Raw genomic sequence first — 12991 nt, forward strand, 5'->3', positions numbered from 1 at the left:
ACCGTTGAGATTGGTAAAACCCTACATTACTTTAGCGGTGGGCTGTACCTAGCCCACGCAAAACTGAGGCATATTCCATACCACCACTGACGGGGGGGGGGTCCACAGGCTCCCTACCATCTCCTAAGCTACTTGTCATAAATTCATAATTCAGTGTTTGAACATTTAGGAATTTTCACTTTGGGCTCAGGCCCCAGCTTGGCCTACGAGCTTGGGGCTCATGGATTTTCACGCCCTACTTACTAAAGGGAGGGGTGTTTGACCACCCCCCCCCAAATCGGCTCCTGGGCCACGTAGTGACACGCAGTAAGCGGCGTTCAGAAGAGCGTCAGAAATAAGTACTTTACGCAGGTTATTTGTACGTCTGGTTTAAGAGGTTAGCAGAAGTCATCAATGGTAAAATTTCGTCTTCTACAATAATTTTCGACAAGCTGGCGCACAATTCTCAGAAATAAATAGAGATAGAGCGCCGCAGAAAACCGCATTTGGAGCCCCTTTTAACACTCTTCCTGAGCAATTCTCTCAGATTTGAACCAAGGTTTACGGTTTAGCCTGCAGATGACAAAAACTGCCGAAAGAGACGTTTTTACGGAAACGTTTTTTTTTTTGCATTTACTTTTGAAGCAAAACTTGCACGAGCTTACTATTACCGGCATTATTATTATTACGGCATTATTACCGCTCTTCGATACGCGTCGAATGAACTATGATCTGACATCAGGTCAAGTCATGACCTGTGCGAAAATAGGTGATGTGCATATCAGTCGATCCGCATCGTCCAGCTCTTAGGTGTGAAACACATCTAAGATGTTTTCATCGTTCTATCATGCCTTTATCAAAAGTCGTTAGCGAAAACTACTTGATGCTTTTCGTGACCCGGGATGACCTCGGATAGAAAGACGGGGTCACGAGTGCAATCAATCGATTCGATACTCTATCCTCACCTTACCTGTAACCAGATGTTTGAGTGTTTGGCATGGCGTTCGTCCAAAACAGGCGCATTTTAATGTTCTCCCATTGAATTATAATGGAGAGTTCACATATTTGATGTAACCTTACGTCACGGATATCAAAATTCTAAGAGATGCATTTTATGCATACCCTTATCGATTTCTGAAAGTTTCAAAGTGATTCGTCGATCCGTTCCTCGGTGCAGCTATGGGAAGCATCAGAACTTCTCTGAGGTGTGGTCACTTGACGCGGTGACCTGACCTTTAGAGACCTGATTTAGAAATGTTCACAAGTGCAGAAAAGAGAGTATGATAAGATATGCCAAAAACGGCGGGGTAAGATATTCGCCAAAAACCGCAAACGGGCATATGTGGGACTTTGTGCCGACCTGGGGGTGCCCGGGTAAAGCTAATCCGCCGCCGCCCTAGCGGGGACATTGACCTCTGCCGTCTGTTACGGCTCCAAAGCCAAGCCGGCGTGGAATTGGGAGAGCTCGGGCACCCCAGCTCGGCACAAAGCTCCACCTATGCAAGGGGTTGTTAAACACCCTCCAGCAGCAAAACCGACCGGGTTTTCAAACGGGCCGTAAATTATGCGGCGTATGACCTACGAGGCCTTTGTCATAAAGGATTAAAGAATTAGGTGCAACAAAATAGCGAAAATCTGAAAGTATCTGATGAAGTTTTACTTCATTGGAGTCATGCACCTATCGAAGTGTACACATTTGAGCAGAGGCTGAGCTTCCTTTCTATAAAACTGTTTCTTCTTTTTTATAGATTCAGCAGCTATTTTTGTTTTCGTAGAATACAGTCATTCAGTTTATGAAGCAGCCCTCGGTGCGGAGGTCACCGGAACAGACGCGGGGCCGGTCGGGTCACGGCGGGTCAGTCAGACGGTGACATCGGAGGGGTCGAGGGAGGGGCGGCAGCCAACGGCGTTCTTCGCTCTCCGATCTTTGACGGGAAGAATCGTTTTGTAAGTATCTACGCTGAATTCTATCTATATGTATTTTACGGGGGATTAAACTGTTCAGACAATTGCCATTCTCTTAATGTTTAGCTTCCTACCTATTGGTCGCTCAGTTGACCGATTTCTGCAACACATTTTGTTTTTTTGGTAATTAACTTTCATTACTATCTGCTTTAGACGTGAATAGCACATCCAAACTAGTAATAATCGATCGTAAAGTGATAGTTTGAGCACAATTATGAGCTTCCTTGAATGACAATATGCAATATGCATAAATTTTGCGGCATTACGTCATATTATGGATTGCTGTTTGGCTTGGCACGCTGCAATCGCATGCCACCTACGTAACAAGAGTCGTGATGCTCGAAAATACCCGATAAAATCGCTAAATTGACGTGGAGCCAGTGAAGCATTCTGCTGACGGCCCACGCGCCAGACAGCTGCATGAGCGACCGGGTACCCACGCACGGTGCCGACTTACGGCGCCATTACGATCGTCACAGTCCAGTACGTCAGCGGGCAGCCGGGAGTCGGGATTACGCTCCGGGTACTGATTAACCTCGTGGGCGTACACATATGCGGCTTTTCATAAGAGGAGAATGTAAATGTGCACTGCGCAGGTATTCAGATGATGTGTTGCACGCCCTCTGCGGTAGCACAAAGAGGTGCGATTTAATTGAGTTATTTTAGTAATCGACTTATGGTGCTTACATGGGTTTAAATTATGTCGCCCGAGCTTGCTGTGCACTTATATTGTTCCACCTACGATCTACATTGCCGCAAAGTATAGGTCTGATAATTCCTCTGCGGAAATATTGTTGTCTCGGGGGGTCCTTTGACCTGAAGTCGTTTTGTGGGACGCCTCTGACCTGTTTGCATGCGCGTCCGTGCAGACTCGCCGGCGATGCGCCGTCCCCGGGTCAGCCAGTCGGCCCCCGCGGCTGCCAAGGGCCCGCCGGATCCCGAGTGGAGCCTGATCGACTCCAGTCTGGTGATGTTGGTCAGCATCAGCCTGGGCTTCAACTGGGCGCGCTGGTTCTGCGAGGGCGCCGAGGACGGCTGGCAGTTCAGCTGGCCGCTGCAGCTGGCGCTCTGCTGGTCGGCCTGGCCGCTGCGCAAACACCTGCCGCTGCCGGTGCTGGGCGTGCCGCTGGAGCGCGGCTACTCGCTGGCGGCGGCGCTGCTGCCGGCGCGCCCGCTGCGCTGGCTCTGTCCCGACCTGTGGCTGGCGCTGCTGCTACTCTACAGACTCGGACTGACCATGCCGCCTCTGATGGCCGCCCGCATCACCGAGCTGAGATCGGCCACCATGCAGTGCTTCCCAGAAAACTGGCAGCCCGACCAGCAGATCGTCACCACTGTCGTCAAAATTTAACAACTAACACCGGCGCTGGACCGACTAACACCGACAAGAGGCAGCTACTGTGCGCGTCGCGCGCCGCTCAGGAGCGGGGCAGCGATGCGCATCTGATCTCGACACTCTTTCAAATGTCTTTCTCCGATCTCATCGTTTGATCTCACCCGTCGGTTGGTTTGGCATTAATGCGTTGGTTTGCTCATTTTACTCATCACTTTTATTAACATTGACTTTTTTTTATTCCTTTTAGACCACTATTTTGGCGACTTTGTTATTTCTGGCTTGTTTTATGCTTTTGGCACCGTTCCAGACAAATCGTCTGTGATCATTGACGAAGCTGAATAAAAAACTAAGCTTCTGAATGTGCTTTCATCAGTGTCTGCACAATTTGCACCTTACAGTGAAGAGATAGCCTGAGATGAATATCCTACATCGTTGTTCTGCTGGAGGAATGTTTGAAGTCGTTCCTTTACTAACGACATCCGACACATGGAATGGAGTCCATTATTTATCACGGCCAGCGACAGGCCAACACGCGACAAGAGTGTCTCCGGCACGATAAGATAATGTTAAATGATCGCACTCTAGCTGAATGCATAATGCCGCGAGACGCACCTCGGCTCGGAATACTTATTCACTATTTCCTGGAGAAGCAGGCGGGCACTGCAGAGTCAAACACTATTGAGTTATTGTCTATAAGAGAACCATTAGAGTTTCGACAGGTTGATGGCCGGTATTTTATTCTCGCCCACTCTCTCGATGTAGTATGCAGGTCAACATACCAGTGCAGACGAAGCCAGAGAGGACCGAGAGCTGTCTCTCCATTAGCTTACGTCAACTGCATTTATATAAATCAGCCGGCCCTGTGTCGTGTCCAGAATGCACTTCCACACAGCCGCCAGGGACGACTCAATTGCATTGCGTGATAGCCGTCACTCAGAAACGTCATGGGGCTATCTCCCAGATAAATAACGCCGATATATTTCAAAGGCAGCCTTCACCTTTCAGGTACGGCACTGAGCACAGTTTTTTGGGCATATTCCAAACCAGCTTTATTTCAAATATTCAGCGATTCGGATCCGATGTTATTACAAATGACAAATGTCGATGCTGTAAAATCAATTTGTTTTACGGAGGTGATAAATGTGTTGCCAGTATTGCCTTTGTGAGCGCCGACTTCATGTCGTTAGCTTCCTGGTCATGTTTTGCAGTCTCCATGCAGTTAGCTTCATGTTCGGTCTCCATGTTGTTAGATTCTTCTTTCTTAGCCATGGTTGTAGTCTCCATCCTGCTAGCTTCCTAGCCATGATTGCAGTCTCCAACTTGTTAGCTTTCTGGTCATGACTGCATTCTCCGTCCTGTTAGCTTCCTGGACATGGTTGCAGTCTCCACCCTGTTATCTTCCTAGCCATTTTTGCAGTCTCCAGCTATCGCCCAAATCGGCGCTGCAGTCTAGGGTACTCTCTGAATCAGACATTCAGTCTCGCAAGGATTTTGGCTTTATGCACGAGTTCCAGGCATTTTCCAAACATGTTCAATTGCCATTTATTCACTTGAGCTGTTAAAGTGCCTGAGCACACCAAACAATACATAATCTATACGAAAAGGTTTCAACAATCGAATTGCTTCCATTGTGACCAAAAATCATATTGCGCTGAAACAGCTCGATGCAGCTCTCAAGCAGCACCTCATGACCATGGGAAAACTTCAGTAAAAAGTCCGCAAATCATCAGTCAGCCGTGGATGCCAGGCCACCCCTTCTATCACCACTCATGACCTCCGCAGTGACCCGGGACCGCGACTGCAGTGTCTGATAGATCGGTCGTCATCGGTCATATCGTCCTGTGTCGCGGGACAGAACAGACCGAGGGTGTTAGCTGTGGCCTCGCCGCGGGCGTACAAGGTCGAGTGCTCTGTACCCGCTCACCACTGTCCAAGTCACGTCAATCATCGCCAGATCGCTGGCAGGGAGTCGTGCTCTCCGGCGCTGATAGTTATGCATTAGACGAGCATACCGTCCGCATTTGTAGACCCATCTCAACATGACATGTAATGCCGGCTGCGCTGATAGATCGGCATCGACATGAAATGGGACATTGACCGGTCAATTGTGTTCTGCTTGAGTGCTGCGCTGAAGTCGTCTCATTGGAATAGGACTTCAGACCATCGTGGACGCAAATGCTGCTCAACAGAAATTTTCATTTTTCAGATTGACTGAACAATCGACAAGTTCAGTGTATCACATGAAAAGCGTTCAAACCTCTCCTGGCAACTACCGGGCAGTTGCGGAGCCTCTGAGGGATGGCCATTGACAGCCATATGGACGCCAAGAAGATCTTTGAAATGTAAGCATTGAGAAAAATTACATCCGACGTGGAAGAGAAACAGTCGATGGTAAGTAGCTTCAGCGGTATTAGCCCACACCGTGCGAAGGGATTGGCGACTGGACTACCAGGAACGTTTCCTCTGTCGGCTGCTCACGGATAGGTCACAGTGCCGGCGCGGTACCCGTGTCTTCAACGTCCAGGGCACGCGACATCTCGGCCCACTCTGCACCGGGCGATGTCCCGCAATGCAAGGCACGTGTCGGATCCGTCCCCCGATATTGACTGCATTAGACCGGCGGCGAAATATCCGCCGAACTGGAATGCATCGCGAGTGGTGGATCCGAGGCAGGGTAAAAGGCTTCTCCGGCCCCAGTCTCGCTGGGTGGTCCAGTATCGTTTGGAAATCCCAACGGTTGCCGCATTCATTATTCAGTCGATAAGTGAAATCCTCATCAAATATAAGTGCTGATGGTTTCTGCGCTGGCTGTGGTCATGTAAAAGCAAATCGGTGGTCAAGCTATTGAGGAAGGTATGGTAGGATTAAGACCAAAAAGTGATCTTAGTAGTTAAGATTCTTGACAAATTACAATGATGACGAAATAACAAACAAAAAACTTCTTGACATTGACATGGTCGTTAGTCGGAGCCCGTTTCATTAATATAAGGCACCAGTCTCACGGAAATTGTGACGAAAATAGCATGACTGTTTGTTTATTGTAACATTTATTGTAATTATTTATGCAGCTCTTAAATATGCTACGGAATCGTTATCGTAGAAAGTCAACGCACTGCTGAAGAAGTGTTACTGTATACTGTGTATAGGTATGTAACGTTGGCTTCGCAACAGCCTGATGGATAATATCGTTTGCTTTCCATATCTCGCCAGCTTGGAAATAGAACTACCTCAAGTTTGATCCGCTAATATGAAAATAGAACGTGTCTTTTGACTATGAATTGGGTAATAAATTGAAATAACCGTTGAGGCTTCTCACATGACGCCTGGCCTGACGGAGCTAAAATGCGCTGCTCATCCTCATGAAACGGTAAGCTAAGGACGAAGCTTAGCCTTTCTTCGAGCCTTGTATTTTGTAATTTTACCCATTTCGCATAGCAGAACGTCTCCATATTTTCTCGGACTTGGAACCTCGCAGCTTCCAGCAGCCTGTCGCCATTCGATGGCATTCCGACACCTCTGACGTCATCGGAGGCCACAACCCGGAGGACCGGGCGGCAGATGATGATTGGACGGTAAATCACCGGAGTGGGGAGCGGCCGGACCCGGCGCCGGCCGGTCGTCTCACTCAGACGGCGGCGCCACCAGCCGCCGGTCCGTCAGACCCACAGACGTCCCCCGTCTGACGTGAGCCTGACGTACTGACGTGACCTAGTGACCCGTCGCGGTAACGCCCGCCACAGAGGGCAGCCTCGCACCTGTTACTGTCAGCGCACGGACTGCACACTGCAGACGACAGACATCTGCCCATTGTAACGTCATTTCGATGCAATGACGTCACATCCGGTGATGTCATCACGTCTGGCGTCGTTGTCGTATCCGGTGGCGTCGTTCAATGCGCACCAGCTACCTAAAATGTTTGTTGGAGGGCTTTGCCGGGGAATACTGGGTGCAGTTCGAGTTTCTTAAGTGGGTGGCTTTTATCTTGTTTTCCATAAACACGTTCGCAATTATCACTAATCTGGCTTTATAAGCTCACTAGCCATAAGCAAAGCTACCTTACACCATCATAAGCACACGAATCGTGTGGATACGTAAACAATTCAAGTGAAGATAAAGCATTTTTGCATAACGCTCAGGTCCGTCTTCGTAGCGCGTAACTTACAAACATTTCTTCAAAAGAATGTTAATTGCTCTCTTGCGCCCTAGCAGCCAGTATAGCCTGTGACCTGCACTGGCTCAGGAACAAATTCTAGCACCATCTGTTGTCCGTAGCTTTAGCAATACCTCTTCCCAGGCAGTTTTCTGTTAATTTGGCAAACATTTATGCGTGACATCATGTCCAGATATGCCGAGCAGTATGCTAAGTTTTCTTATAGCAGACCAACGCAATATTTCACACCGGGTCATAGCTGTCATTTCTATCAACAGTACATGAAACGTCACACATTACTTCGCGATGTGTTCAGCTGGAGCGATGCGTTTCAGTAAATATGATGGTCGTCGATATGCCGAACCTTCTTACGGGTACAGGGACCGTTTCTATGTGAACACAGCAGCTGGGTTGGGGTAACCAGCGATACTGAGAGTATAGTGCGTTGCGTCAAGAACGGCTGCTACGCTGTGATGAAGCTGAAGCTGTGAGGGTCCCTTACATAAATAGTATATTTTAACCTGGCCGGGCCCGGGGGGTAATCCCAACCACCGCAGCCCGGGGGGGGCGTTTTTCGCCCCCCCCCCTGTCTAACTCCGTAAATAAGGGAGCTACGGAAACAAAAGCGATACCAAACGAAAGGTCCTTACGAGACGATTCTAATGCACCTAAAATTTTTGACCTCAGGTCAATTTTCAAGGTCAGAGGTCAAGGTCAAAGGCCAAAACCGGCACATGTGTAGTGATCTCAAAGTAAGCCTTCTAGAGGACGGCAAGCTGCATCAAACCGGCAAAATTGGGTGTCAAACGAAAGAAGAGAATCTGAGGATTCTGAAAATGTGCTCCAAATCAAAAGTCAAGGTCAAGGTCACGCTCAAAATTGACCTCAAACTTGGCACTTTTCGCACATCTTGCGTGCTAACTTCCAAGATGTTTTGAAATGTTTTGAGGCTTATCAGTTCCCTATTTGTGGTTCATCTTACGATACAAGGCTGCTCAAAGGTCAAGGTCACAGAAGAGTATCCCTGCTAGAGGCTATTTCACTGATTCAAGTTAGTAATAATAAATAAGACAATTTTGCCATCCGGAAGCTCTAAATGAAGGCTTAGAGGAAAATAGATGCCAGATTCGTGATCAGCGGGTACAAATCCATCATTAACGACCTTTCATGTGTCAAGGTCAACCAGAGGTCATTCGAGGTCACATGAGGTCAACATGAAACTTGACCTTTTCCGAACAAAATATATATCATTCGACGCGGCTTGACAAGGCGAATGCGATGGTACCACTGCCGTAGCTCTAGGAACATTTTTGTCGAAGTTATTTGCGAAAAACTAAAACCACATTTCGGGGTCGTTGACCTGACCTCTGACCTCAGGTCACCAAAACTATTTTTCTATTTTTCTCTAGGTCAAACGCTACACAGCCGTGCTCGTAATTTGTCTTTATCTCTAAAACTCTATTTTTAGCAGCTATTTGAAGTTTGCGTCTGTGACGCCGAAGTTTGCCGTGCAGGGGTCTGGAAAAATGGACCTTGTGACGTCATCAAGGGGGCTAGGTCCAAATTTTTTACTTCAGAAGATGTCAAATTGATGGGAGAAAAGGTACTGAAAGTTTTGCCTTCCTATCCCTAAGCGTTCGGGAGTTATCGCAAATATTCGCCAGGGGGGCGAAAAACGCCCCCCGGGCCCGCGAGGGTTAAGTAACTAATTGTAGCATGCAAATGCAATATTTTGATATTGTACAGGATCAGCGATAATTATGAGCGCGGCTGAAGGGTTTCGGTGGTCGTAAACAGAACGAAAAGAAGCTTTTAGCTTCGGTAGGTAGTCGAGGAGCTTCGCAATGCTTTAGATAATTTGATAACTTTGCCTAAGACCCACCTTCAAACAAGTTTTCGGCTCAGTAGTTTTTACTCATGGAGAAACACACAGGTGCAAGACGCAACTGCTTGGACGGTACTTACAACCTGCCAAAGCTATAGGGAATTTCACCACATTTACGACATAATTACACTGTGGTTCATACAACCCATAATCGGTACTGGTTAGGTTATGTTGTTTATCGCTAATATAATCTTATTTACGTTGATTTTACTTCACACCAAAGCGAACGTAAATGAATAGGATAGCGAGCGATGCATTGCGTTTAGCAGTTAGAATACTTATTTGTGAGTAGTTGAGGTTTCCCGAGACTTATCTCAGACCGAAAGTGCAGCGATGTGATATAAAAACCCATATAGATATATCAGCTGAAGAGCCATATTCGCAGCTGAAAGCCTGACTGAGACTGACGGCTCGGGGACCCCACCGGAGCCGTTTGCTGTCCGTGATCATCATTACTGACAAATAAGCCAAATTTACGGCCGGATTTGAATTGAGTGCAAACTTCACTCCGCAACGGACCTCAATGTCTGTCACAGAGCTGAGCGGCCAAAGGAAACTCTTCCGACCGCAGGCCACAGGGCGGATGGGGACGCTCCATTCTGCCCTAACCAGCTGCGGAGAGGACCAGAGCCATAGACAGAAGGCTCTTAAACCGTGGAAAGTAGCAGTGAACTGGGGCTGTGAATAAGTGACCCAGCCGTAACGGTGGGCCGAAGAGAAGTGGTCAATGGATAGTCCCAGTGGCGACCCTAAACCGGGCGTTTGTGGCCAGTTTTGTGAGGACATCGGTGACGGGGCGGACCGTATGGCGGTGTGCCAGGGACGGACGGACGGGGACCGCCCGCCCCCGCTCCACATCCCGCTGGGTCGTGTCACACCGGGCCGGCTAATCCCTGGGCCGGTGCCGGCGGCGGCGCCGGGTCGGCGCGGGTCACCGGCACTGCCTGTTTTGCGGCCGGGCGTCGGCGGCCGGCGGGCGCGTCCATTTGTTACCGGTAGACCGCCCGTGGCGCGCGCTGATCTCGGGTAATCCGGCGCCACGGCCCGCGCCATTGATAGCGTGGCCAATGAATGGCCGCGTGGCCTTCGCCCCCCCCCCCCCCTTCCTCCCGCTCCTGACCTCCGGCGGACCTTGCAAATCAATATGTGCCCGGAGATAGGGCGGCAGGCCGGTGCAGCGCGGCGGTGAGGTAAGCGTGGCCCTCGGGACGCCACATGTTCCACATGGCAGTGACGGGCCGAGCAGACGCCACCTGCAGCGGAGCAGACGGCGTGCTCTAGCACAAACGGCGGTGCTCCGTACTGGAGCACACAGGCCGTGCGCTCTGGCACACAGACCGTGTGCTCCGTCACAGACAGTGTGCTCCAGCACAGACGGCCGTCGGGCGCTCCCGGCGGCGCTGAGGCGTTTCCGGTGCACTCATCAGCGCTCTGATCTGATCTGGTCTGACGTGCTCAGCAGGTCGTGAGCTCTGCCGCTGCACTGGTCGCCGAGGACGCTGGAGCCGCGCTGTGGAGCGCCAAGCGGGCCTCTGCTCTGTACCGACCACTGGAGGTATCGCGACCGGCGATCGGGTCCCATGACGGCCGGCGGGCCACTTACCGAGCGCAGTGGCCGCCGTATGACGGGCCATTGCCGTCCAAGGCCCGCTGTCAGAGAGCTCTCAGTGCAGGTCAGGTGACGCGGCAGGTCGGCAACGCTCCCACGGATTAAAAGTCGATTGGCCGGCCGGTAATCCGCGCGGCTGGACTCGAGTGCTCTCCGGTATGTCAAGTGAGGTCGTGTCCGATATGTCACAGAGTTTGTCCGGACGGTGTCAGGTGTCATGTGACACAGATCTGTCGCGGATGACACTGCTGACTGACACGGTTGCATTGCACGTCACCGTTCGTGACGAGCCCTGCACCATCTGTCCGTCCGCCGACGGGGCCAGCTAAGAGCAGACGACCAGGTGCGATGGCGGGCTCCCACCATCTGACCGGATTGGCACCGGAGTGACGTCATCTGTTCGTCCGAAATCCTCCTGCCCAAGTGGATGTGGCGCCAACAGAAGTCGGCTCTTAAATTTAAAACATTGTTTATTGGTGCTATTCAGCGCTTACCACTGCGGTTAAGTTGACGGCTCCGTCAGGCGGTAAACTGATACAATGACAGATTGGACTTAGCGGTTTACGAGTCATTGCATAATCCCATTTTCCTGAAGTGTAGTCAGGATCAGTCAGTCCCGCTGTGACGGCTCGGTTTAAGTGTTATTGCAAAAAGTGGGTGGCATTTACCGTTAGGATGAGGCTACTTTAAGCGCGTTATTAATCAGCCAGAGTCTGTATCGTGATTTGCACCATCAATGACACGGTAATATTGCGTGGTGCCGCCTTCGCCCTATGCCTTGTGCAGTACCGTCGATGCCTAAAGTGGCAGGAGTAGCGTTCGCCCACCCATTTAACATCTCAATTATAATTTCTGGTCGCTTGATTAACCCAGCTGGAGTTGATGAGTTCCACCCACTAAAATTAAACACGAGCCAATATGAAATTTATCGAGCTCTGTAACGACCCTAGCGCGATTCATCAGCTGCGGCCATCGGCGGCGCCATGACAGCCGGCACACGAGCCAGCGGCGCCGTTTTTCTCCGGCCCCTGATTGCGTCATACAATTACCGGGGCGCCGGGTCCAGCCCGGGGTCAGTCTGACACCGGCGACCTCTGGTCGGTGCGCCGGGAGGCGGCGCCCACCTGTCCGCGGCTCCCCTGTCGAGGAAGCGTCGACAGCGCGCACGCTCCTCCGACGAATCAATTAACGCCGCCGATCGAGTCGTGACCGACGGCGGACGATAGGGCGCGTGCGCCGCCGCCCCTGCCGCGCGCCGCCTGCCGGCGAGTCCGAATGGAGCGCCGTCCGTTAGAGGCACAAACAGCTGACATCCGCCGCACGAACACTTCCATCACGAGGACCGGCGCCCGAACCGAGGCGAGAGGAGCCCAGCGAGGACGCGGGATGAGTGCACGGTCCGTCTGTGTTGCTTAAACGGAAACGATTTCGGCACACGTGACGTCACGGTGAAAGGAGTGCAGGAGGACCCATGATGGCGCTTCCGCCGCGCTTGCAACACCATTGAATGGCGCGAGAGATAACAGCGCATTAGGCCACGGTGGAGTGCAGCCCGGCACCAGGGCGGCTCTGGCCACGGCACTGGTAACAGAAACACGTGGTGTTATAGCAGTGCAGCACATGAGCTTGGCGTCCCAGGACAGCGCTGGCCACCGCGCCGGTAAGGGAAACCGTGGTGGCATAGCACAAGCGCAGCACGGAACGTCATGGGGGTTCCTCCGGCAGGCAAAGCACGAGTCGCCGTGTCATGGCCCAGCTGGGGAGCACGGCGCGGCCGATCGCGGCAGGGTACTGCGGGCACCTCGCGGCGCAGCATGGGTGTACATCGCTGCGACGACGGGGAGTCGGCGGCGGCGGCGGCACGTGCCGACAGCACCCGATGACAGCCGGCAGGGCGTGGCCGGGCACCCATGGCCACCGACAGGGCCCCACAGTCGGTCTGTGGGTGTCGCCGATCGAAGGATGCACGCCCACCGCTCCCGTCGCCGGCTGATTGCTGGACCACGACGTCGTCCTGGCCTTGACGAGCTCAGGTTCCGGATAGGTTGATTGGTCGCTCCTTGACTG

General features: G+C 51.5%; 1 protein-coding gene across 1 annotated transcript; it reads left to right on the forward strand.

Moving 5' to 3' along the window:
• Positions 1-1818: 1818 nt before the first annotated feature.
• On the forward strand, positions 1819-3635 carry LOC122387890. The gene is made up of 2 exons (XM_043378542.1): positions 1819-1926; positions 2814-3635. The coding sequence occupies exon 2, from the start codon at positions 2825-2827 to the stop codon at positions 3293-3295; it is 471 nt and encodes a 156-aa protein (XP_043234477.1). The 5' UTR covers positions 1819-1926; positions 2814-2824; the 3' UTR covers positions 3296-3635.
• The last annotated feature ends 9356 nt before the right edge of the window (positions 3636-12991 follow it).

The sequence above is a fragment of the Amphibalanus amphitrite genome, unplaced genomic scaffold, assembly GCF_019059575.1.
Source record: "Amphibalanus amphitrite isolate SeventyFive unplaced genomic scaffold, NRLGWU_Aamphi_draft 000301F_arrow, whole genome shotgun sequence".
NCBI classification, from domain to species: Eukaryota; Metazoa; Arthropoda; class Thecostraca; order Balanomorpha; family Balanidae; genus Amphibalanus; species Amphibalanus amphitrite.

Bases quoted from the DNA above. Each gene is read 5' to 3' on its own strand.
- LOC122387890 (XM_043378542.1), top strand. From the start codon at position 2,825: ATGCGCCGTCCCCGGGTCAGCCAGTCGGCCCCCGCGGCTGCCAAGGGC.